Source organism: Hipposideros armiger, unplaced genomic scaffold (assembly GCF_001890085.2).
Source record: "Hipposideros armiger isolate ML-2016 unplaced genomic scaffold, ASM189008v1 scaffold_41, whole genome shotgun sequence".
Classification (NCBI taxonomy): Eukaryota; Metazoa; Chordata; class Mammalia; order Chiroptera; family Hipposideridae; genus Hipposideros; species Hipposideros armiger.
The window spans coordinates 1,633,227-1,660,643 of NW_017731391.1; the positions used below are offsets into that span (position 1 = coordinate 1,633,227).

General features: G+C 40.0%; 1 protein-coding gene across 5 annotated transcripts in view; it reads right to left on the bottom strand.

Moving 5' to 3' along the window:
• Nucleotides 1-27,417, bottom strand: part of PLEKHG1 (pleckstrin homology and RhoGEF domain containing G1) — a 231,116-nt gene that overhangs the window by 82,405 nt on the left and 121,294 nt on the right. For 4 of the 5 annotated variants that reach the window (XM_019638946.1, XM_019638947.1, XM_019638945.1 and 1 more), the window contains one exon: nucleotides 11,405-11,910. In XM_019638946.1, the coding sequence (XP_019494491.1) occupies nucleotides 11,405-11,812 (408 nt within the window). In that variant the 5' untranslated portion in view covers nucleotides 11,813-11,910. Of the gene's footprint in view, nucleotides 1-11,404; nucleotides 11,911-20,393; nucleotides 20,519-27,417 lie in introns of those variants that run through there. The other variant, XM_019638948.1, reaches the window with a different exon arrangement.

The window sequence follows — 27,417 nt, forward strand, 5'->3', positions numbered from 1 at the left end:
ATGAAAAAGAATTCTGGAGATTGGTTAATACCACTGAACTGTACACTTAAAAATGATTAAGATGGTAAACTTTATGTTATATGCTTTCTACCACAAAAAAAAAAAAAAAAAAAAAAAGATTGCCTGAGGCCGGGGGTAAGGGGGAGGATGAAAAGTTATTGTTTAAGGGGTACAGAGTTTTAGTTTGGGGTGACAGAAAAGTTCTGGAGATGGATGGTGGTGTAGTTGTAGGACACTGTAAATGTACTTAATGCCATCGAACTGTACTCTTAAATGATACATTGTATGTATATTTTACCACAATTAAAAAATAGATGAAAAAAATTCCATGTGAGCTGCTGTACAGAACAATGTTATCCCCCATAAGCGGCAAAGTAGTCTTGGTGGGCAGAGGAGAAATAAAAAACATAGGTGATCAGGAAACAGTTAACTACTAAGGCTGACAAGCCCTGCATAAGCCCAAGCTGCCTCTTTCTTCTCTGGGTCTTACAGACAGACCAAGGCTGCTTTGACACACACACTCTCCCAGTAGGCTTGTCAGCTGACCTGGGTAGTAAATTCTCTGTGATTGGCTTCACAAGGTGCAAGCAGCATCTATTCTTTGGAAGAAATTTCTGGCAATGGGAAACTTCTCCCAACTGAAGGTTGGCTTCTTTAGAACATAATTTCCTGAATTCTATAATTTTCTACCCACTCAGTATAATTGACTATTCAAGATGGCACACACCCAAAGGCAGTGTGATTCTAACCCAACGGCACAGGACCTGTTTTAGCAAATCTTCAACAGAATTTTGCCCACGGGCAGTCTTTGAAATATATTAGCAATTCTTTAGCAGACCAGTAATGATAGCTACTCAGTAACCTTAGTTAACTGAAGTTTTTGAAATGCTTTTTCATTAAAAAGCAAGATGTTGCCTCAGAAGAAAGGCCTGATAGAATGCAAAGGGACCTTTCAGTTGCAGGCACTTTTCCAAGTGCTCGATCACTCAAAAGGCTTGAATGTGCTCAGTTATGTCTGAAAAGTACAGCTTCTATTTTCTTTTTTCCCCCCATTTCATGGTAAGTCGATCCTCTTCTTTAATACGCTGTCTGAGTCTGCAAGTGTAGGTGGCAAATATTATTCTAATTTAAACATCAGAAACACACTAATATTTATCTCTTAAATCTCCTTAGTGTTCTAGAGTTTCATAGACACCAAATGCTACATAGTTTGTGCAAGAATATTTGACCAAATTGTGCAAATCATTTCAGTAAAAGAAAAATTTCTATTTGTATTTATAAGTAATCACGTTTGCTGGTCCAAGATTAGGGTACAAAGTCTATTTGCTAGTTTTCAAAAATGTAAATAAACTCTCAAACTACTAAGAAAACTTAAAATTCTTTTAAACCATTTTTTTTTCTTATAAGGTAGAAATAAAAAATGCATTAAGGATATTTGTCATAGTCTTTCTTGGTCTACAGAAGACCATATTTTTTTGACAGCTGGTCTAGTGTCCTTCAATCTTTCAGTCTGAGCAAAGGGAGGGGGGCAGTGATGAGACCCATTTGTAACGAGTCATAACACTCCAAAGAATGTGGACAGTCAGTTCTGCTATGACATTTGTTTTGAAAACATAAATTTCTTCCCATGATTAATATATGAGGACACACTTTGACCTTGCTTCAAATGTCCACAGTTTGTCTTTGCTTTCAGGCAGGATTTCATCCACAAGAAACAGTGGGTGAATATGGAAAACTGCACCCAGTTCCAGACAGCAGCACAGGAATACAAAGACACACACACACACACACACACACACACACACACACACACACACACACACACACACACACACACACACACACACACACCTCAAATGCCTACCAGCTACCTCAGTCCACCTGCGTGAGTTATGAGCCACACCCATCCATGTCAGGTGTAACAACTTTGCGTTGACATCAGGTAACCTTATTTCATAATACGTAACTCCTAAGCTGCGAGCCTGCAGATGGCCTCCTCTCTCTTTAATTTTTTTCGCTTTCTTCTTAGCCTAGCTTATATTTTCTTTTCTGTTCTCTGTTCTTTCTCCTCTTTAGTAGTCTCTTGCCCCCTTTTGTTTGCTTTCTCTCACACAGAGGGTAGCAGGTATAGGACCAGCTGGCTTCTATGAGAAATTTCAGGTTTTTTCATGGTGAGATGTCATATTTACTCTAGTACATATGTATTTCTTAACCGTTTAACATGTATAAAACTGCTTCCATTTTTTTAGATTCCTATCTTTCTTTACGTAGCATTGAGGATGTTTTTGAGTGTTGTGCTCAGCACCCATTTTTCCTATAAGCCCTATTTTCCCTCCGTGATTTTCTACAGAGTGACTTTTAGGAACACATATGTCATGTCACATTATAGCAGAACCAATTAATTTTAGGCACTTCAAAAACTCATATAGCTCTTTCCCTCTATCATTTGTACTCTCTCTTCCTTTAGTCAGACATTTGATAGGGGTGTTAAAAACAATCCCATCTATAAACTTTCTCAGATCGTGAATTCTTGCAACCTAGGGAGAATGCCCTACAGAGCCTGACTCGGGGCCTCTAATATCCTGGACACCCTCAGACTCTCCTCAACTACTCTTCCTTGGCCCCAGGTCTCAGGAAGCAAGTTACAATTCAGGATTGTCAGGAACTCAAACCACTATATGAGATTTAGTATTTCTTGGGGAGACACTGAGGAATGTCACTGCATCCATAATTATTATATGAATTGATGATCTTTATGCTATTGCTACAAAGTTCTTAGTAATTTGAAAAGTGTACTATAGGGAAAGGTTAACAATATACAGCTGACCCTTGAATGTGGGGTTGATGGGCACCAATCCCCCACACAATTGAAAATCCGCATATGCCTTCTGTCTCCCCCAAAACTTCATACCAAATGTCCCTCAGTATCTGAGGGGGACTGGTTTCAGGAATCGCTATGGATACGAAAATCCGCAGATGCTCAAGTCCCTTATATAAAATACTACATAGAATGCATACAGTTGACCCTCCACATCCGCAGACTCTCAACCCTGGATCAAAAACATTGCAGGTATTGATTGAAAAAAATAAATGTATAAGTGGACCTGTGCAATTCAAACCCATGTTGTTCAAAGGTCAGCTGTAAATAGACTACTATTTATCAATGGTAAATTTATGTTCTACAAGTTCACCTCTGAAAAAAATGCAAGTTGACTTCAACTTCTTATGGAAGAGCATCCATAATGACGTCAGATTTGGGGAGAACAGAGCTTAAGAATGTATTAAAACAATGTTAACACGTTGCTTTTTCATTGTTGACTTTTCCTTCAAGGGCCCATGATTCTCATATTGGCTTTCAGGATGGTCACAGAAATGAGTTTCGAAGGAGGGCAGGGCAGTAACAAGGAAGACACTCAATGTTCATATCAACTTTATCAATGTGGCAATAAACTTGCAGCTCCCAAGCACCATTCTGTTACATGTTTCATGGCTTTAGTCCTTTACCCTCATTGATTCACCTTCTCACAAGGTTTCCAGAATACCAGCAAGGTAAGCAAGATCGCTGCCTTTGAACTGTGCCAGACCCGGCAGCCTCCTTTTGAAACTGAAATACTACCTATGGTCTTCGATAATTCCAAAGGGCCCTGTTGGCAGGTCATATGGCTAGAAATGGATAGGAAAACAAAGAGCAGAGGTAATTACGAGTGACGGGAGACACAATAGAGAAAAGTGAGGATGATGAGGGCCTGTCAGAGGGAAGGGAGGAGCAAGAGAAAATATATTGTTCTGATTCTGTTCCAAGCCCTAAATGAAGAATTCTGTGTAAAATATTCTATAGGGTCACTCAGTAGAGAGAGTAACTAAAATCTCAGTAGTAAGCATCATCAAAGTCTTTCTTTATGTATTTTTACTTTTAGTGATGGTGGTGGGTGGGGGATACATGGTGTAGGTTTTACAATCAGGATGTTTCAATTGTATATAACGCACGATGGAGACTGCAGTTCACAGAAGTGTTTCCTACCTTCTTGGGGCACACGGAAGACCACATCTGCCAGCCTTCCTTATTGTTTGGTGTGGCCACCTGACAAGAGCCTCACCCATGGGAGGAGAGAAGGGGTGTGAGCCGCTTCTGTGCCTGTCTCAGAAACCTCCCCAGTGCCTGTCCCCGTGTCGTCTTGCCCTTCTAGCTGACTGAGATGGTACAGACACAGCAACCTCCCACTAACCTGAACGCTCCCACATGACTGTGACAGGAGGATGAAATGAACTTCTGTTACATTAAATCACTAAATTTGGGGGTCTATTTGTTACTGTGGCTTGCCTACCCTTATACACTATGGTCCCAAATCTCTAGAGACATTTGTGGTTGCCATGAGTGGTGATAGTGGTGGTTCTATCGGCAGGTTTGCTGCTAAACATCCTATGATGCACATGACTATCCCCCACAACCAAGAATTATCCAATCCAAAATAACTATGGTGTCGCTATTGCAAAACCTTGCTCTTGAGAGCTTAAAAGGGGTCTGAAAACTTTGACCCCTCTGCTAGATTCTAGGAGGAGATTTGTGATAACAGGGTGGATTAGCGGCAACAGGAGTGGTCTTTGAGTGAAAGCTGGGTCCATTTATGTGACCTAGAACAAGTTACTTTACCCTCCGTACACTCACTATTCTTGTGCTAAAATGGGAAAATTATAACAGTACCCACATGATGGGGATGTATGTGAGTGAGGATACAAATACCTGATATACGGTAAGTACTCAAATACTAGTTGCTGTTAATATTACTTTTTAGTACTTTTGTTGTTATTAAGGCACATGTGCAGGAAATTTGTAGTGGTGTCTACACAGTATGTTTACAGCTGTTGGCATGCATGAGGTGATGAAAGCAGTCACCAAGTTTAAGGTGTCACATTGGTAACACTCACTGTCTACCATGCTTACAAGAGAATCTGACCAGTTTAGGTATTTTGAATAACTTTCCTAAGTTTTAACTCAAAGTCTGGTCTCATAAATTAAGATTTGGCTGTAAAGATTTTTATGTAATTGAATAACCTACGCTGGCATCAGTCATTAAATACACGCGAGTTCTTGGGAGCAGCCAACAGCTATTGTTTGCATAGCAGTTTTGCCAACCTCAGCTCACTGCGCTTTGACTCCATGCTACTCACCTTGAATTGTTATTGTTGCTCATTAACAATGAATTAGAAGGTGTTAACAGAACATTCAAAAATGGGAAAAACCATTAGGAATGGAGAGAGTTTAGATTGCAATAAGTGAAAGAGAAAACACTCAGAATCGCTGTGTTCTCACCTTCTAATTTTTTTGTCATTGTTGGGGTGGTGAGAGATGAGGGTGAGGTAGGATACAGAGGAAGGGGCACAAAAACAACAACAACAACAATAATAAGAGACATGAAAATGAATAGTCAGTGAGATTTGGGGGTTACGTACAGTGATTAGATGTGCTATTTGAGGAATCATTTCTACATAAACAGAAAACTATGTAACAGGTTTCTTCTAAATTATCATAGATCTTAAATGGTTTTAAGACAGATCTCATGTACCCATTATGATAAAAGCCTTTGGAGGGAAAAAACGAATAGAGACATTGAAATAAAAGTGTTCAAATGCCAGGTAAAAGAAAAAGTACATTAAATTGTGCCAAGTACTACAGTGTAAGTTCTTTATTAAATCCACCCACATAACAAGCCTTCATTAAAGGCAATCCCTGCCAAGTTCTACACTCCAGCATTGAACACATATTTCCCTCAGTATTCAAGAACTTTAGTGTCCATGAACCTCATAAAAAAGTGTCAGTATAATAAATGTTATTTAAACTGGAGGGAAAGTATTGAGTGAGGACATCTGCAAGTACCAAGACAATAAAATCTATAACAATTCACCTCTTCTCAGCAGCCTTCTCCCTAGGTTCGAAACCGTTCTCCTTGGGTCAAGTGCCCTAAGCAGTTATTGCTGGTCCAGGCAAGGCCCACGCGGAATCAGTCCTTTATAGCTAAGGGGGGAGAGCAGTGGGGACACAAACTGCCCTTTCCACATCCAACAACCTGTCTCTCCAACAGGATCAATAGAAAGCCAGGCTTCATGAGAAAACAGCTCAAATCAACAGTGTTGTCCTTGAGGGAGGGGTGGCCCATGACAAAAGCCAGCTCAGGTTCCAGTCTACCCAAGTCTTAGTCACTTCAAGATCTTAAGAGCTAGGTCTCTAGGCAGAATAAATGGTAGTCACCGCACCACACAAACTCCCTAGGCATGGTCACTGGGTTTCCTTTTTCACACCGCACAAACACGGGAGAAGGCTTGCTTACCAACTAAGTATAAGACAGTTCTCCTTCCAATGAATTGGATATGTCTAGTACTAAGAGTAAACTCTTCTCTAAGCTCTGGCAATGGGCAGAACAGTTTTCAATGTGTTTCACGTCACTGAGTGGGTGAAAAGCATCCTTCTCTCTTCCACCTACTGTCTACTATCACACGGTAAGCAGAGACCATGCAGATTAATAAACACAAGAGCTGGGGTTGGGCGGGTCAGAGATTGCCATTCTAATCCTTATTTAGCTACAGCTTTTGAACATGGTGGGATGCTTTCAACAAAAACGTGCTTAAGGCTTTGGCTTTTTAAATTTTAAACATTAAGGCTATAATACTCACTTCTTAGCTTTTTAGCATACTGTATGGATAAAGGTACTTGAAAAGGATTTTAGTTCTCTAGAATATGATACAAAAAAAATAAACATATGTTCCATAATATTTTACTCACTTTTTTCATAATACACATGTCCTCAACATCCCTAAAGATGATTTCATTTAGCATCTCTTATAGTTCACAGGATGCCATTTTGTAGTAGGGCTGTAACTTCTCATTACACAGCATTATATAACATTATGAACTATTTAAAAATTTTTCCTAAGAGGTTAAAACAGGCCATGAACTAAATCCGGGCCAAATCTCGAGAGCCTCTCAAAATCTCTTTTATAGATTATTTAGAAAGATTAAAGAAACCCACTCTACCCACGAAAGTCCCTGCTCAGTCACTCTAAGGTCCCAGTAGACATGAAAGAGACCCTTATTTTCTACTTTCCCACTATGGATGTTTCTCTCTCCAGAAATTATACTATTGGCTATTTTACTTTTAACTTTTAAAATTTCATTTCTATTTATGATCTCATTTTATCTGTGAGTGTTACTAGGAGCCATGTATAGCAATGGAAATAACAGCACCATTGTTCTTTTGAGTAGGAGTGACATCAAGCCCTCACCTCTCTCTCTCTCTCTCTCAAATGTCAAGTGTACAAAAGCCAATGACTTGGATGCTGAGCAAAGGAGCAGAGGATGAATTAGCCATGATGGGGGAGTGTGTAGCGGGCCCAGAGAGAAGGGTCTTGGGATGTAATGCAAGGAATGACGAGTAATAGGAATAAGAACAATAACATTTAGCTAACTTTTCAGAAAGTATTAGGAATTCATTTCTGAACCCCTAAATGGAATGGGAAAGGAAAAAATACCTATATATTTGTGATTATTTTAATACAGGGTCTCTACATATGGGAAAGAAAGGCATACAACCTTTTTTGCATATGTAACCAACATCTGGGAATCCTATTGCCTACATAATGCTGGAAGGATCTCTTCTCAGAAATCATCTACTCTGATGATGTTGAATATGTCAAATCACATTGTGTTAATGTCTCTTAAATCAGTGTATGATCTTTCACAAAGATGTTCCTGTTTATGAATCCTAAAAACCAAATCTAAACCTGAGCTGTGAGGATTATGTACGGATACGGTATACAGATATGTGCTACTTATGGGTGAAATTAGTTAAACTGAGAATGACTATTGAAGGATATTAGTAAGATAGGATTCAATAAAGCAGAATGCAGGAAGTTCAAAACTGTGCTACTGCATAAATGAAAAGTGACTTAGAAGTTATTGCTATAGACTGTTATGATTAGACTGTTTCTTTTTCCAGAAATAATATTTGCTGAGAAAGATCCAAGTAACAAGAAGCTCTGCCTTGCAGGTATGGAGAGAGCTTCTCACAGTAGGGTGTTAACGAGCAGCCCATATATACACATGGAATACTACTCGGCCATCAAAAAAGATGAAATACTGCCATTTGCGACAACATGGATGGACCTTGAGATTATTATGCTAAGTGAAATAAGTCAGACAGAAAAAGTTGAGAACCATATGACTTCACTCATATGTGGGATATAAAACTGAAGGCAACAAAGGAACAAGACAAAGAAACAAAAACTCATAGATACAGACAACAGTTTAGTGGTTACCAGAGGGTAAGTGGGCAGGGGGATGGTAGAAGAGGGTAAAGGGGATCAAATATATGGAAGAAGAACTGACTCTGGGTGGAGAACATATAATGCAATATATAGATGATGTGTTATAGAACTGTACACTTGAAACCTATGCAGTTTTGTTGACCATTGTCACCCCAATACATTTTAAGTAAAAAGAAAAATTTCTGCATTTGAGACATCGAGGATATTAGAGGAGTCAGCTACAGAATTGATTAGACATGGATCAAGGAAAACAGATTTTAAAGGAATTGGCACTTTGTATTTTCAAAGAATACCCATTATAAGTGTCTTTTTTTGGGTAGAGTTGCTACAAGTGGAAAAATACAGTAAGTCCTCAATGTCATCATCGGTTCTGCAGCTACAAGGGAAATGGTAATGACACATAACCCAACCAATGTTACCAAGGCTAATTGATATCAATGAGAATTAAGTTCCTATGGCATCTCATCAACGTTATAATGAGACAACATGGAAAGAAACGACGTTATTCCAGGACCTGCTATGGTTGGTTACTCTTCATAAAGGAAAGAACTAGATAAAATGGGTCTAACCATTCTGTTAAAATTTCGATCTTGAGAAACAAAGGTGGTCACATAGCAAAAGTATGTGAAGAGGCAGCAGTGACTAATCCCTGACTGAAGAGATTCTGACTTTTTCTAGGTGGAGATGGTGGATGACTCAAAGTATTTGGTGACTTCTGGAACATAAAAACATCATCTACTTCATCCAAGGTGAGTGCCTCCCTGTACATTTGGGACATTTCTTCCCCAATTACACTGCCTCTCAACCCCCTTCTTCACCTTTCTCTCTCTAGTTGTGTGGCACCTCCGATTTTCAGTGGATTCATTAGAAATAATCCAATTGCATTCAACATCATAATGTTGAAATCACCCATTTAAAAATTTTTTTCCCTACATTTCTGCTGTAGTGAATTGACTAATCTGATTATTTTTATGAAAGACTTTAGTTAAGACACACTCTAGTTACTCTCAACCAGCAAATTCAAAGGAGGCTGGTGATGAGAATTTCCATTTATTAATTGCTTACCATGTGCCAGGCACTGTTGTAAGAGCTTTTCATATATTATCTAATCTAATTCTCATAATAATTACCTTATGAGGCAGGTACTACTTATTAACCCCATTTTACAGTTGATGAGACGTAGGCACACATTTACAGTCTAATACAGCGGTCACAAACTGTGGCCCATGGGTCAAACCTGGCCCTCAAGTTTTACTGGAACTTCCACGTCCCTTCACTGACATGGTGTCTATGGCTGCTATCGAGCTACAGCGACAAAGGTGAGCAGTTGTGACTGCGACTTCAGGGCCCAGAATGCCTAAAACATTTACAGTCTGTCCCTTTATAGAAAATGTCCACCAGCCCCTAATGTAAAACATGGTTAATGCGTGGACAATGAAGAAAAGGAAAGAATATTGGACAGCTTGAAACAGAACTTCTACTGAAACTTCCTTAGCAAATACTCTGTCTTAATCGTCTTTCTTGTTATTTTTTTTCTCGTCACCAAAAAAGGATTTATTCAGAAAGAAGAAAGAATTGCAATCCGGAACCTGCAGACATGGCAATTGATGTGCAAGTATCTTGATCTGTTTTCTTTCATTCATATCTTACCTATTGGTTCTCACCCAGGGTTTACCAACCAGCCTCAGAAAAAGCAAGTGTTCATGGAACCCCAGTTCAGTAACTAAAGGTTTCTCTCTCAGTATAGCGAGTTTTGATTAGGTGGAAAGTTTTCAAGAAATAAATTTAAAAAAATTTGACCAAAGAAAGCTTTGACAACCTTAAATTTCCTAAGAGGTTGTAAAATTGTTGGCAGTTTCACAGGTATTTCTTCTCAAGTACAAATGATATCATTGTTGCAGTTAAAAAAAAAGAATTGGCCTGGTTTATTCGACATTTGGTATCACATATTGTTTTGGTTGAGCATCAATTGATTTTTCTATTTTTACTGAGAAGTTATGTCATAACTATTTTTAGTAGACACTGTCTGGTTCTATTTATGGAACTCAACATGCAATCATGCCTTAGAATTTTGTTTTGCTAAAGCTATAATAATGTATGTATTTGGTAGAGAATGTTCTCATCAGCAAATGTTCTACTATATTCTGAAACCTATTTTATTAAAAATCTAAAACAGGAAGCAGGCACTAACAAATGAAAGAATTTGAAATATTACTAGGCAACAAAGTGAGTGTACCTTCATAATATATACATTTGCCTTTGAAATATTAATATTTTAATCATTACTTGAGAAGGAGTTAGCATCTGAGCTGCTCTGATAATTCTTACTTTATCCTTAAAAACCTACCTATAAATCAAAGTCAAATTAATAATTGAATTTCCAGAGTCTCGCACATAAACAGCTCAATCTGCACACATGATTTTTGCAAACTTGTTTACTATAAAAGCAAACAAAAAATTCCCAAGGCAAGACAAAGCCTACAGGTTTTCTCTACCCCTCACTACCTTCCCCAAATCCCAACCAATGCAGAGAAGAGCATAGATCAGCAGTTCCCAAGTTTGTCTGCACAGTAGAATCACCTGGGATCTTTCACAATTCCACCTGTGGCTGCCCAGGCCACACCCCAGGCCCATGAAATTACAGTCTCTGGAAGTGGGACACAGGTATTAGTAGTTTTGGAAGCTCCCAGATATCAGTAGACAGTTGTGATTAAAATGAAGATGGCCTGATGGGCTCAGTCCGGATACACCTGACACCTGCAAATCAGGAGGCTTGAAGTGCTACTTCAGCCTGTCTGCCAGGCACTCAGATATTTGGTGTAGGAGTTATTAGTACAACATACTGGTGAACTCATTGGTATCATCATTCTTGCTCTTAATACATAATCAATTTGTTAATCTAATATTAAGAGGATTTTTAACACGAGTACGGCTCTAGGGTTTCTCTTAAGTTCTGATCTGTTTGAACGTTCACACCATTTCTGTGTCTTAGGAGACAATGCATCCCAGACACCTGGCTTTGCTCTTTATTTTACAAGCATGTTTATCTTGCATGACAAACTTAAAAACAAAAAGTTTGCCTTACCTCTACGATGCTTTTTAAATCTTGCACGTAAGTCCTTTCAGTCTCCAGAATTTCCTGAACAACTCTATCCACATAGAGGAGCTTGGGGCTAGTGGCTGACTCTGCACTGGTTTTGGTGGCTCCGTTTGCCTCCACTCTTCGTGGGCCCCAGGGTAGCCTTTCACTGCCCTCCTCCGTGCTCTGTTGCCCGGCTGGGCTATCCCTCTGCAGCTCACTGCTGGAAAACGGCCTGGCTGGAATCAACTCCAGTTTTATGGCCCCTGCTTCCTTATCCTGGTGAAACAAGCCCAAGTGGCTGTTTGACACTAAGGTTATTCTGCTGCCAAAGGAACCATGGCTGTCCCGAGAAGAGGCTGAGGATGACGTGGAGCCAAAGCTGACCGGGCGGTCGCTGTCAGAGAGTTCCATGGTCTTCAGTTCTTGGGAGCGGGAACGCCTGGCTGTGGTCTTGGGATCTGGAACTTTGGTTACAGCTGACGGCACTTCAAGAGGCAACTGGTGCACATCTATATACATTTAAAAAAAAGGAAAAGGAAAAGGATAAGCTAGGGAAGCAAGTATTTTAAAATGGTATCAAACAGAAAGTTTGAAGGAGGTTAAAAACCTAGCCCAACGGTATATAGTCCAAAACAAAAAGGTACCAAGTTAGATATAGAAGGAAGTGGCAAGGCACCCGTGGTAGGTTGAGTTGCAAAGTTCGAGTTTCTAAAGCATCCCCTGGAAACGTGCTAGGAATGCAGATTCTCAGGCACTACCCCAGATCTACTGAATGTCAGCCTGCATCTTAAAAGATGCCAATGCAATTTGCACACACATTCAGGTTTCAGAAGCCCTGAAACCATTGCTCAAAGTGTGACCACCTGGAATGACTAATAGATGCAGATTGGTCCCGATTTTCTAAATTAGAGGCTCAGCGGTAGGGGCATAAGGAATCCAGATCTTCAATAAGCACCACAAGTGATTCTTATGTACTTAATATGTACCCTATGTGATTCTTACAGAACTTTGCAAAACACCGGTCTTCATTTTAAGTACTCCACCAGAATTCCACAACATTTTTATGCTACCATTCTGCAGCCACCACTACTCGACTTAATGGATACCGACAAGTTTACATTTTACTTGTCTGCAGCATTAGAGAAAGTGTTGCATGTACAATAGTTTTCTAATACTGGGCAAGAAAAAAACAAAATATTAAGAACCACACCCCCATTAGAACTTACACTCTTACCACAACATTTTTCTGCATCTCTACTTGAAAGCTGACATTCCATTTGTGGTATATGTGGACTTACACTATTACAGAGTATGTTTGACTAACCACAACACTCCCCATGTGAAGTCAGAGAACATTACAGTGTAATTCTATATAATTAAATAATTAATAAATAGAGGGACTCAATTATAAGAAAAATGGTTTTTGTTTTCTTTTTTAACTAAACAGGGCTCTTTGTGCTTAAAAGAGACCAGGAGAAGATAATGCCTGCAATCAAAAGGTCACTTAATACCCATAGCATGGAAATCTTAGGTCCAAAAAGGCCCTACATGAAATTTAATCTTTCAAAAGCTATTTTGGTGAGATACACAAAGTTGCAATCTTCTTCATTTGTAAGGCAGGGTCAACATTTCCACCCCTCACCCCTCCAATAATGTGAGACAAGGTTTATAGGAACAAAATGCCTTGCAACAAAGAGTGATTAATGAAATTTGCTTCATTTTGGCAGGTGACCTTACCACCAAAAGCCATGTTTATGGGTTTTGTAGAAAAAGAGAGTGAAACTTCTGTTTGAAAGGTTATAACAAGACAAACACAATAACAAGAATATATTATAGATTAATGATCATTTTTCAAAAGAAACATGAATTTCGTTTGACTCTATCATAAAGATCATCAAACAGCTGACACCAATATTTCTAGAATATGCAGAATCCATTTGGTCTGCATCCTTCAACATCCTAACTTTTCCTAGATAGTTTATATTCATGGTAAATATTAGTGCAAACTTATAATGCAAATATTAAAATTATTGAATATAAAATAAACTAACTGGGATCAACAAGAAGGAATGGTAAAAAAAAAATGTGTAGGAAATGAGTACTTTATCAGCATAACCACTACCACATGGTATAAATTTGCTGCAAATTTTTAAAGCTTTTACAATATTCTTTCTGCTTGCCCTATAACAACTTTATGGCCTATAAAACATGAACTGGTTGTAGTAGTTAAAATGCACTTGCCCTAAAAAGCATGCTCCATCTTGAGTATGGCACAAATCCAAGAAGCAGCCAGGCTCTGCAGTGTACTTGCCGCAAAGGATGCTTGCCCACATTTGGGACTGGTGTTAAGGAGGTCCTGGGCAGTTCAAAGTAGGAGTAGACACAGAAAGGTTTTCCTCCCACCACAAGCAGGGGAGTTCATCTCACTTTCAGAACTGGGCACTAACTTGGGAAGTACATGAGGATTCTTTAAGGTCCCAAGGATCCAATGAGGCTATGAGTTAGGACTAAATGTAAGTTGGGTATACAATATATGAAAGCTGGGTCATCTGGAAGGGACTAGAACAACCTACCCTCTCCCCCCATCTACCCCCCACCCGCCAATAGATCTGGATACACTGGTCTCTAGGGCAAGCTCTGGTTTTCTGACTGTCCAGACAAGAATCAACCTTCTCTTCAGTGTAGACAACTATTGGGTTGTTGGAAAAGTCATGATGTATTTTTTCTACGTTTTTTGTCGCAAAATTGTGACATGACTTTTCCGACAACCCAATATATTCAATAGTTCTATACCTGTGGGCAAATATTCATTATCAGATTATCAGAATCAGTGAAAAACGAACACAGTAGAGAGACTCATTTCTTTACTTACTTTGACTCTAAGTTAGCCAGCCAATATTGGGACTGAGGGATGAAAGAGGAACAGAAAATTACCAGTGTTTTAGAGGAATCCATATTGGGCTCCTAGAGGTGATAATATCTTTTATACTTTCAAAGGTAGGACAAAGTGGGATGTGAAACTCAGTTCAACAGGGTAGCACTTCATCAATGAATCAAATAGCAACATGAATGGGCCCTGTTTTAAGGAAGGCTTCACATGTTCCAATACCAGGTCACGTGCAGTTGACATTTGAACAACATGGATTTAAATTGGGTGGGTCCACTTATATGCAGGTTTTTTCAATAAATACCAGTACTGTTTTCTAATCTGCAATTGGGAGTCTGCTGATGCAGAGGGCCGACTGTATGCATTGATCTGCACCATTTTATACAGGGGACTTGAGCATCTGAGAGATTTTGGTATCCACAGGGGTCCTGGAACCAATCCCCTGCAAATACCAAGGAACAACTTAAGTTTGGGGGGAGTCAAAAGTTACATGCTGATTTTCAACTGCACTGGGGTCAGTGTCCCTAACCTTTGCATTGTTCAAGGGTCAACAGTATTATTCTAAGCCACTGGACCAGCCAGTCTGTTCTACAGACTGCCAACCAGGCACTTGATAAAATACAATATTTGAGATATTTGGTATCCATAGTATTCAGCCAAGCTTACTGTCCCAAATTAAACATCTTTCAAAATTATCAATGGAAGCACTGAAGCATTTAAAGCGAGGTCATATAATGGCACATAATATGAGGTTGCATTTGCTAATGGATAACATTTTTATGTTAATTCATTGCTTAGAAGATAATTATAGTTTCTCACGTAAGGCAATATACCTCATAAAAGCTGTCTAGTCTTGTTCTCACCTCCCTCAAAATAATTTAAGATTTCCAGCCTGTCTGGTCTATTCTTCCTAATACAATTCACCTATTTTTAATTTTTAATATTTAATCCTAGAGCTGTACTATGCAACACAGCAGCCGGTAGCCATGTGTGGCTATTGAGCACTTGATATGCAACTAGTCTGAATTGCAAAGTGCTGTAAGTGTAAAATATGCAACAGGTTGCAGAGAATTAGAATGCAACAAAAAAGTACAAAACACCTCATTAATAATTTTTATATTAATACATGTTGAAATAATATTTTAGAATAGTGGGTTAAAGAAAATATCTTCTTAAAATTATTTTTACTGGCTTACTTTTCCTAAATGTGGCTACTACAAAATACAAATTATTGGGTTGTCAGAAAAGTCATGATGCATTTTTGCAACAAAAAACAGAAAAAATATGTCATGATTTTTCCAACAACCCAATATATATGTGGTTTGCATCAGATTTTAGTGGACAATGCTGATCTAGAAGTTTCCTAGGTAATTCTATTATTCTGTGAGATTTAAATTTACTTCCTCATCAATCTTTGTTCAAATGTAGAGAGGCCTTGGAGTACTAACGATTCTTAAAATTAGAAGGACCATCAGCCTAAAAGCCACCAAAACAAAATATTCCTTCTCGTGCCATCCTCAATAAAAAGAAAAAAATGGCTACACAGCTACCATGTAGACACCTTCAACGCATTTCCCTTCGCGACAAGTCCCTCTCTCTAATTTTTTCTCAGTGAAAGGGCTTTAATTCCTTCACTTGTCTTTGTTTGCTCTTCAAACTTCCATTATTTTAATTGCTGTCCTTTGGAATGTCACTGCCAGAATCAAAAGCAGCTCTTCTTGGCTCTAACTTGTCTCTCAGGCTGACTTAGGGTTGAGGGCTTTCCGAGGCAAGTAAGGCCCAGGCTTCCTGTGACCATTGTTTACATGTTGAAGAGGGTAGGGGGACTGATGGGTCTACAGCTGACCACTTCCTGTCACAACTCCCAGGGGCAGCTTTACAAGGAAAGGCAGAACTCTACACACAGCAGGGGCTGAGGAGCGCTCAGGATTTCCAAATTCTGTTCATTGCTATTCTAGGCTACAAATATCTAGTCTGAGTTCCTTGGCAGGACGATTGTGAACATCAAGAGAGTGTGTTGTGCTCAAGACCAATGAGTAACTAAAATTATGTAGTTTCCTATTACACTGCCTGTGAATTACTCAAAGGGGATGCAAGAGAGAGACTGAAGTATAAACAAAAAGGTATTCTATTGGGTTGTCGGAAAAGTCATGACGCATTTTTGCAACGAAAAACATACAAAAATACGTCATGACTTTTCCGACAACCCAATATCAGCTAGGAAAGCTCATTTAATACACAGACAGCCTTGGTAGAGCCTCTAAGTTGTAAACAACAGACTCCATGATTTAAGAAAAAGACCCTAAAAACTTTTAAGAGTCAAAGTTCTAAGAAATAGACGTATTTACATATTTCAAAGACAACACTAGGAATTTGAGGAGAATCCTCCTCCCTCCACACTCCTCTGAGATTGTGGACTAGCTCAACAGATAAAGGCTGCCAGAGAGCAGCATGAATTTCCACCTCTTCGTTTTCTAAAATACCATGATTCTTGCATGAACGTCCACATGTTCTTTAATGCTCAGAGTGTTGAATCCAGGGGACATGGTTTTCACACTCATTTGTAGCTGTTTGCTAATGAAGAAGTATAAAACCTTGTTAGCATGTTAATTTGTTAGTGTGGCTAACGTATAACAGTTATCCAAGATGGTTCCATTAGGGGAGGCTGCATGAAGGGTGGATGGGAACTCGGGACTCATCATGGCAACTTTTCTGCACATTTAAGAGTGTTCTCAAAATGACTAGTTAAGAAAAATCTTGCCACTCTTGAAGAGTCAGTGAAGCAAGTATTTGAACCAGACTGAGACTAGGAAAGACATTTTGCAAAAATGCGCTTCTTCAAACGAGAGGTGAGCAGTTGAATGAAGAACACAGAATCCTTCAAGCGGTGCATTCTGATACTAAACATTCAGATAATCTACTCATTGATTCCTATGTTAGTCAATGGAGAGTAGGAAGTACAAGGGCCACGGTAGCTGAACAGGAATTAAGTCAGACAGTTAATGCAGCTGATGTGTTAGATACATGGCCTTAGCTAAGTGGTGACTCCAAAATTTCTAAGGTTGGGGGTACAGGCAGGCATTTTGGTTAAAAGGGGACATTAGGGGATTCCCTTCTGGCTTTTTATGCAAATACAGCTGTTTTTATCTTTACTGTCTGCTTTTTCTGTGGTGGTGAAGCACAACTATAGGTTATGTTTTCACTTTCAGAGGGGACTGTCCGTTTGTCCACTAAAATCCACGTCCCTCTCTTCTTTCGTGAACAGGGTCTTGGCTGAGAACGTTTCCCAGTGTCCCTGCCGTTAGATATGGCCATGTGGTCAAGTTCTCATGAGTGGAAATGTGTCCCTCTGAGGGCCTGTTTCTCAAGCATTAGACATCGTTTCTCCATTCTTTGCCCTTCCCACTGGAAGCCCGATGTGGCAAGGACCATGCGTGCCTGAACCCTGGACATGACAATCCCCGAGTATAGCAGGGCACGAAGGCAGAAGGAACCTTGCAATAACTGAGTCTAGACCTGCTTTGAGCCATCACATTAAAAAGTCTGGGTATTCTGAAACTGACGTGCTCAAGAAACTAGGTAGGGAGACCACACTGATGTGTAGAGATGCTCAAGGAACCCCAGCTGTTCTGGGCCCTGCTGTCTGAGTGATTCCAGTAAGTGAGCAGCCTCTGAGATGACCCTAGCAGTGTCATGTCTGACAGCAACTCTATGGGTTCCCACGCCAGAACCACCTAGCAGAGCCTCTACTCAACTCCTTACTCAAAAGAACCTTGAGTGCTTATAAATGACTGTTATTATTTCAAGCCACTAGGCTTTGGGCTGATTTGTTATGCAGCAAGAGATAACCCAAACAATCTCTCTTGTAACAGATTAGCCTTACCATAAGATGCTTCTGCTTGAACTCTGTATCAAAATGCTCCTTTAAAACAAGTGAACAAATCACAGCCTCCTAGTTCATCCACATGTCACTACTGTTTAAAAATTTTTATAGATGGAAAAATATAAACAGAGAGGTTAGGCATCATCATAGTCAAAGTTGAACTATGAACCAGAGACTATGATTTCTGATTTCTAGTCCATTTTCCCTTGAACTTGGATATAGATTCACACAATGGTAGGGCAGAAAGGGAGCTTCGATATCAGGAAATGAAGGACTGACTGAATATAAGCTTCTTGTGTAAAGCACACAGTACCAATGTGCCAAAATGGCTTACACGGGGTGTGTGTGTGTGTGTGTGTGTGTGTGTGTGTGTAAAGGAATGACTATGTGCCCAACCATCTGTATAGAAATTGCTCAGAGGACCAGCCAGGAATTCAGTGATGACCTAACACTCTCTCCTTTGGTCAGGGGATTTGCATTTGTCCCTGGCTCTGCACCATCAACCTCTGTATCTTTGGGTTTCTGGTCTCTTCATGTGTACATTAGGCAGCTGGACTACAGGACTCCCCAAATCCCATCCAACCTTCAGGATATGACTCCAACCCTGAAATAACCACATAATAATGCTACAACTACATTGCCCGTTCCTAGCTGGAATCACAGCATAAGCAGTAACCACAAAATAACAAGTTTCTTCTATCTCCGACTCATGCCAGGTCTTAGATGATGAAATATATATCACTGACGTACCAAAGGCTCCCAAACTCTATTTTTAATTTAGATTAAATAATAATTCCCTTTGAGCAGCACCTTTCTGTTAGTGGAAACACCAGTCTCAGGGCAATAACTAAACAATGACAGTTATAGGGGCAGGCTCCATCTGGATTGAAAACACTCAGTTCCAAAAACATCTCTGCACCGTTGGAAGGGAGGCATTAGGCTAAATAACATTTTCTTTAAAAAAAAAAAGGAGGAAGGAGAGGAGAAATCCAAGTGACTAACAATAGCACTCTGAGTAAATAAATCCATCCATAGAGAACACTAAACGTTTTCTTACAGAAAAAGGAGGAGGAAGTGAATTCAAAGCATCTAACAATAGAGATCTGGGTAAATAAATCTATCTAGAAGGTACAATATACAACTATTAAATGCCATGTCCTTTCAAATCTTTTAAGGATGTAGAAAATGGTCAGAATATACAGTTGAGTAAAATGGGTGGTTTATAAAACATGATCCCAATTTTAAATTTTAAATACCACTTATTTAGTATCCACATTCGAAAAAGATTGAAAGGGCAGACAATAAAATATTAACTTTGGTTTTACCAAATAAGAGAATAGGTGATTTTTTTCCCTTTGATATATATCTGTAAATATCACTTTTCTTCAATAAGTATATTACTTTTATAATCTAAAAAGTTAAAGAAATTTAAATCACAACTTCAGTTTGTAACAAACACTTAAATATTTCAAATTAATTCATTTTCTGTTCAATATGATTAATGAAAAGGAGTGCCGAATATATGCATCTTCTTTGAAATATATTAGTGTCACTAAATTAAAATAAAACACAATTAAATCAGATCCCACTGTGCAGCAGCACTGAATACAATCCATGCCTCCTTCTCTCCAATTATTCCTCCTAACAAAAGTATTTCTTACCAATAAACACTCAAAATGGAGACTGCATTTGCTTAGTCAACTTTGGTTACCTCTATACTCAGGCTAAATTTCATCACTACAGTTGCTAAGCATAAAATTTGCAAACATTTATTTTGTCCCCCCAGCCTAGCCTGCATGGACCTCATAAAGAAAGCACACGAAAATCCTAAGGGTTTGATGCGTGGCAACTGAAGATCTTAGTTTTCTCCCCAGAGTCAACAACATCAGCTCTCTAGGTATTTTAACCTAACTTTACGGAAAGATGAAAACCAAACCAGAACAAAGCAAAAACCATTTAAGAAAGACTGACGCTCAGATGGAGAAAAAAAAAAAATCACCTTCAGGACTAATTCCATTGTTGGATACCGCCTTTCAATACATCACGTTTATCACAGAACAGCTGTACTATACCAGGCAAGCTGCCATCCCTGCCAGTGTCGTGAAGAAGACCCCTCCGCAACAGCTTCTCCCCGCAGTGGACCGGCTCCTTCTGCTCCAAGCAGGAAGGAGCAAGTTTGTGGGGGCATCGCTTCTTTGGGGCCCACTCACGTCAGCACCTACCTGTGCTCTCCCCGGGCTAAGCCACATCGTCTGCCTTCAGCTGATGCAGTGACCTCACCGGGGGCTCAGGCAGGTAAAACAAGGAGCATTTACTAGTCTGTGCAGCGTCTTTCCCTCGAAATATTGCATGAGTCAGCTTTTATCTCTCCAAACCCAACACACAAAGGCTTTACAAAAACCTGATTTGCAACTTTCTCACTGCCTATTTCCCCCTAGTGTGCAGACCACAGACTTCAGCATCACTAAGAGCCTTAAATGAAACATGACATCATTCAATTGAGAAGCAGGACAATAGACACCACTGTGGGTAACTTGAAAATGCACACTTCGCTGAGCAACACCCCCTCCTGCCATTCTTTCGTGAACATCAAATACAACCCACACTCGCCCCAAGCTGCTCCGCTTCACCTTCCTGGCTGCTGCCACCTTTCTCATTAAAGTCCACAAAAAGAAGCAAGATCTTTGGAGCTCTGATATTTCCAAGTTCACTTCCTGAATTATAAGTTTGTTTCAAAGTTAATGGACAGACACATCTTTAATGTAAGTTTTACAGTGAAGTTTGGGGGTGGGGGTGGGGCGGTGAGTAACACATGGAAGGAAGTTTGGCTGCTTAGTTTCCGTTAACAAGACATTTAACACAGTTTTAAAAAGGCAAAGTTAAGCAAGAATGCATTGAAGCTTGACTTTTTTAAAAATAAAAGTTTAAAAACCTATCTGTAGACAAATACTGAAAATGTAAACTTTAAGGCGTGTCTTAGAGAAACAGTTATGTTCTGTGCGTATTCATAAATACTAAGTAGTAAAGACAAAATAATCTAACTCCCACACTTTAGTCAGAGAAACCTTCAAATTATTTTGGGCTTTGACTTACCTAAGGCCACCTGTCCTTCTTAAAATGCGGCACCGATTTTTACATAATGATTCTAAAGATTCATATTTAAAAATATTGCGTTCTTCAGATGAAGCTCTTCAGAAGTACTAAAATGTTATTGAAAACTGATACAACTGCATTGCAGCATGGAGCTCAAACTCAAACTATGGATTATGTCCACGTATAGACACTTAAAACTGAACTATTTCGAAGGATCAAAATCCTTTAAGTAGAAGCTCCATTTATAGCATTCATTTGTGGTTATTGAAAATAACATCAGCTGACCATCTTTAGTACAGCTATCACAGCTATTGTATTAAGTGATTTTAAACTAACAACATAATAGGATAATTTACTTTAATGCCTATTTCCTTCAAATAAGGCTGAACATATACAGGGCTACTTAAGTAAGCCATTCGGATGGAAATTTATCAGTCAGTTCAGAAGACAACATGTTGCGATGGTTTCTCCCTAACAAAATTCACCAGTTAGACGGACATCACGAAATTATGGATACTAAAAAGGCATTATGAGAGGAAGCATCCTCCTTGGGCTGTGGAGACTCTGAATTCTCCATTTGCCATTCCCTTCCTTCCCCAAATGATGTCCCCACAACCTCTGCCTTTGTTAAATAATAGTCAGCTCAGATCTCACAAGCTCCATCTTGATGGTCCATAACCACTCCAGCCCACTGATCTTCCCAGTGGTTCATTAGACTTAGAGTAAGTATTGTGTGCTCTTATAGTGAATTCTTTCCCAGTTGTCTGTGTCTAACCTGGGTTATCAGCTTGGGGAGCTGGGAATCTCCCTATCCTGTAGGTTTGATATTCATATGGAAGACAGAAAGACCTAAATTCTCAAATGGGGTAGTGTGGACACAGGCTCCTGGCTTTTTGACACAGCTGTTTTCTGTGCATATCCTCGGATGACAAGTTCACTACTTGTATCTTCCAGTAAAGTATTATTGTACAACACTTGAATTGTTTTTTGCCAAGACACATATTTTTTAAAAGTGATTTCTGAGAGATGCCGTGTATATGACATGTAAACAAACTCAGAAAGCTGCTTTCAACGTGGATGCTGGGCAGCCTGTAAACTACACTGGACAAGTGACTTGGCTTCAAAGGGCAGCTTTGCAGGGACAGAACAGCCCATTTGTGGTCCCACGGGCCAGTCATTTGTTCGTCCACCTGTGATTCCTGCTTGAGCAGCATTATCAACTTGTATCAATAAAGACCTTTCATATCACTTGCAAGTAACTGAAACCATTGTATCTTCATCAACAAACACAGAGGGCTCATAGTATGTTGAATCTAGTTTTTTAAATTATAAGCTTTTTTAGGGCAGGAAACACACACACACACACACACACACACACACACTTTTTGCTTTATATTTATCCCAGGACTAAGTATTTGCTGAATGAATTAACAAATGAACAGAGCATAGGGCGCTGGGAGGGGCAATACAGACACATAGTAGCAGAGAAAAAAAGAAAAGGAAAGAGAAAGTTCGATTTCTTGAGCAGCATTCAAGGCTCTTTCACATGAGAGCAGAGGAGTGTTCTGTGCCTCAGTTCCTGCTGTCTGGCCACTGGCTTTTCGTGCATGCAACCAAACAAATGCCAAAACATGAAAAAGGCACAAATATGGAATCCTTGCTACTTCCTGCTGCCTGATTTATTTGCCAGTACTAACAGTAGGTGAAAAGATTGTTTTTGCTCAGCAAAATCTCTTTTGAAATGATAGTGAGATGGGCCCCAGATAAAATGCACATTTATGACTTGTCAGGTGAAAAGATACTCCTGGGGGAAAGGGGCTCTTGCTCCTTACCTCGCATCAGTGGTTATACAGTGTGGAAGCAGGAGTGGGGACCCAGCACACGCAGGACATGCCGACAGCCAGCAGCACACAGTCCAGCCAGCAAGCTAAGTGTAGGCCAGCCTCGTGGCCTAACTGGAGGAGGACCAGAAAGCCCCGCCATTTAAAAACATCCCTTCCCAGAAATCTGCCCTAGTGCCTGGAATTCCATGATGAGAAACCAACTCTTTCTGGTGTCAGGTAGAAGGTGTCAGTTGAAACTCTAATATCCCCTTGGAAGAGTGATGGATTCATAAATCACAGTGGTGTGAATTAGTATCCTTCTGAGGAGATTAGGTCTTTTAGGAAGGAGGCCAGAATGGGGTTTTCTGGAAGGGCAGGGGAGGCTGGGGGACCAAGCACAAATAGCATGTAGTTCAAGGGGCTTGACAAGGTCTGAGCTGATTGAGATACTTTGCTGATGCTGCAACCAGGCAACAGCTCCAAGAAACTGCGCAATGAAGGATGAAAGAATAGCCCGGAGAAAGAAAAAAAGGCAGAGGCATGCATACACGTTTTGGATTCCAGAAAAGATTTCACTTCATACGATCAATACCGAATAAGGCTGAGCTAGAAAATAATCGTACATTTTCAAATACAAAGGCTCTAGAAGTTATAAGACGTAGTTCAAAACACAACCCATAGTTCATGGATGGAACATAACAATTTAAATGCTGGAGGAGGGGCGAACTTGTTTATCTTGTGATGTAAGACACTGCCATTATGACACATTTCCCAAGACACACAGCAAAACCAACTGTTTTTCTAAAGCACAGGCCATAGACACACATTCTAATTTTTTTAGTTTACCAGAAGTTTTTCCTTTGAAAGAAAAAGGAATGAGATTACATTTTCTAAGTGCATACCACAGAATAAATGTGATAAATATTAAAGTCAATTGCACGCCAAGAGGTGTCATACATCCCCATTGATGTCTCTTAGGAGGACACACTGACCTTCCTCCTGAAAGTGAGATGTAATATACTGGCACCTTCCTGTACTGCAGTTGTTTACTAAAAATCTATATACACTCTTCCAGACACTTTACTTTAAACCCAGAACATGTCACCAACTATAAATTCGGCCTTACTATTGTTATACAAAGCGAACTATACATTTCATTAAACAAACTAAACAGCTAATCTGTTTTTCCCCCCAAAAGTCTGTTTTTGAAGTGAAATAATTTTAATGGTGAGTTGTCTTCACAAATTTAAAAAGTGTTTACTCTCAGCAAAAGACACCAGTCTAAGGCAGACAAAAGCACACAAGATAGGAGAAATAAAATGAAAGCATTATTTTTTGTTTGTCCTGGAGTATTGAATCAAATAATGGAATCCAAACTATAAACAATAAATAGTTACCAGTACTTACATTATCCAGCTGAAAATGTAATTCCGCATTACCTATTACAGTAAAACGTCAGTATTGAAGCATGGTCATAAGATTTTATAAAACAAACACACGAAGCGTATTATTCACAACATTTTTTCACGACCCACGCTTACCTTGCAATCAAGTCCTGATTTCACTTCATCATCTATCAATCTGCTATGACACCCAACCCAGATGGCCTAGAAGGGCACTTGAACTCTAAAATCTTGTGGTTTCAGAAGTTCTTCCATCGGCTCATTTCTCTGCTTCTAGGACAATCACTAGCTCTATTTTTTGCTCCGTTCTTTTATTAGGATGTTTTGGTCTTTATTGTCCAGAGACAATGAAATCAAGCCTCAGTTATTTCTGAACTGAACAATTTTTAGATATCAAGCAAGCAGTATGTTACAAATAGTCTCTTGCTTTCGACGCTAGATCAGTCCCATCTTTAAGGACACCTTGGGAGGACTCGCTGTGCTAAGTAAGCACAATGAACTAATTATTCCTCTAAGAATGCAGTCTGTTTCCAGACACATTTTTCTCTAGGAGATAACCCACATTGAATCCATTCATAACTAAAGGCATTCAACATAATCTATACTTTTTGAAAACACTCTTTAAAAAAATGTTCTTGAACTTGTAGAAGGGGGCTTGGATACTCTGCTGAAATCCTGAAGCAGTATTTTCCAAAATAACAATTAAAATGGGACCAATTACAGTTTCAGAGTAACAACCATGGAGGTTCATAACCTTCACGCGAACTTGCACGTCCTGGCAGAGGACAGAGACAAGCCCCCTTGGCCAGCCTGTCCCCCACGGCTCCAAGGCAATAAAATGATGGGGAGGGTCCAGCTCAACAGCGTGCCCCCTCCTGCAGACCCTGTGATGGTGGGTTCACAGAGGTAATTACCAAAAGCATCAGTGGGGAGGAAAGCGTGCAGGGGAGACACAGTCGCTCGGAGCAGTTATGAGTCAGTCCCTGAGCCAGGTCTGAATCTTCCCCACAGCCGTTTCCATGTTCAAGATCATCACCATCAGCCTTCTGCCCCCAGTCCCAAGGCCGTCTTCAGTGTCGCAGTGGCAGACGTTGTTTGACCCAAAAGGAAGTGGATTTATCCCAGGGAAGGCTACCTAAGTCCTAGAACCAAAGTGGGGTGGTTTGAGCCTCTATTCATTAGGCTTCTTGGACCCCTTCATGAGGATGGCCCCGTTCAGGTGAAATCTGTAAAAGGCCAAATATAGATTGCACTCCAGGAAAGCAGAACTTGTTCCTTTCTAAAAGGAGCTGAGAATGCTTTCCAGGATTTTTTTTTTTTTTAATTAAAGGAGGTGACGGGCCCACTAACCTTAGGTACATTGTGACGCTGGTCTTAAACGGCCACCTGTAGTCCTGTGTAGTGATCTTTATCTCTCAGAGTGATGGCACACACAGCGACAGCCGATGGGCCTTCTCTCCGCACCTTCCCTCTAACTAAGAGCATCAACTGCTTCCCCTTGTTCCCCGGGGACCAACTCAAAGCCAGGTTGCATGTAGGGCGCAGCGAACAGATGTGGGCTTTGCCTTCTGGAAACTCCTGTTGAGCAGGACTGGACAAGTATCAGATAAATAACGACAAGTGTGACAGGTGTTACAAAGCAGTGTGGGACGTTGCCGATGTAATAAGAACTGTGTACATAAGCATTTGCTCTATTTTCCTAAACTGTCTTCCGCCCTATTTTCAAACCACCCTTCAAGTAATATTAAAAGTGGACAAAAACTTTCTGTTGACAGTAACATCCAGCTAAGGGAGGTTGCCTTCACTTAGGTTTCCTTCTCGGGTCTTAGAGACGGAGCTCTGTTGGAGTCATCTTTCATCTTATACTTAATTACTTGGTATCCAAGCTGAGAGGCAAACTTTGCTGAAAGTTTTTGTGAGTCCAAACACTTGCCTAATTCCTAGTTCCCACAGAGGTACATGAAGTAACTTGTTTATGTTCACAGAACAAAGGAGAGGAAACAGGGCTCTCTGTCAGGCTATAGGCTTAATCTTAATTAGGCCAAGAAACAAGTGTTACCAAATTTATTTTGGTTTATTTTGAATAGAAATTTTCGAATCCTTTCCAAGCATATATGAAAGAAAAAGAGAAAGAAGGAGGAAAATGCCAAAACACACTAGTGACGTGAGAGGGGGGGTTATAGGGGAGTTTCCTCACTACTCACTGTGACCTAGGCTCTACATTTTCTTTAATGACTACGTATTATTTGTGTAATTAAAGTAGAAGATGAACTAAATAACTTGATGTGATGGTAATTTCCATGTGCCGTCCCCTCCCTGTCCCCATCTTTCTCTGCCCTGTGCTGCCAGGTCTGCACAACCTGCCCCCAGCTGGCTGGCTTCCATCTGAGTTTGGCTACTGGGAGACACCAGTATTACGAGGCAGGAGAAGGAAATTGGGGCATTTCTTCCTGATTAGAGGTCTGGTGTTTAGCAGTGGCTGCATCCGAGGCACCCTGGCCTCCATGGTTCCTGCGTGCATTGGGCTTGGAACTATGTTGTCCCCTTGTTCCTTGAGGGTTCTTGTGGCTGGTCCCTGAGAACGGTGGTTAAGGCTTCCTGCTGTTGCTACAGTTTCTGGGTGTTTCACACCCCTGGCTGGCTCCCGTAGCCACCCCACCTTTAATGAAGCAGCCCCTTCATTAACTTTCCATTTGGACCATCTGAGCTAAGTTAGTTCCTTGCCAGGTCCCTGGCTGATACAACTTCATACTAAGTCCAGAACTTCTGGTCTGAAATGCTGATAACAGGTTGACTTCATATGCTTAGTCAGAATGTTGAGCACAGCTTTTTACTGCCCAATTTTTAGCCTCTCTTTTGAGTTACAGCCTCCTTGACTTAGGTCCATGAAATGAACACTTAATTAAAACCTGTTCTATGCCAAAAAC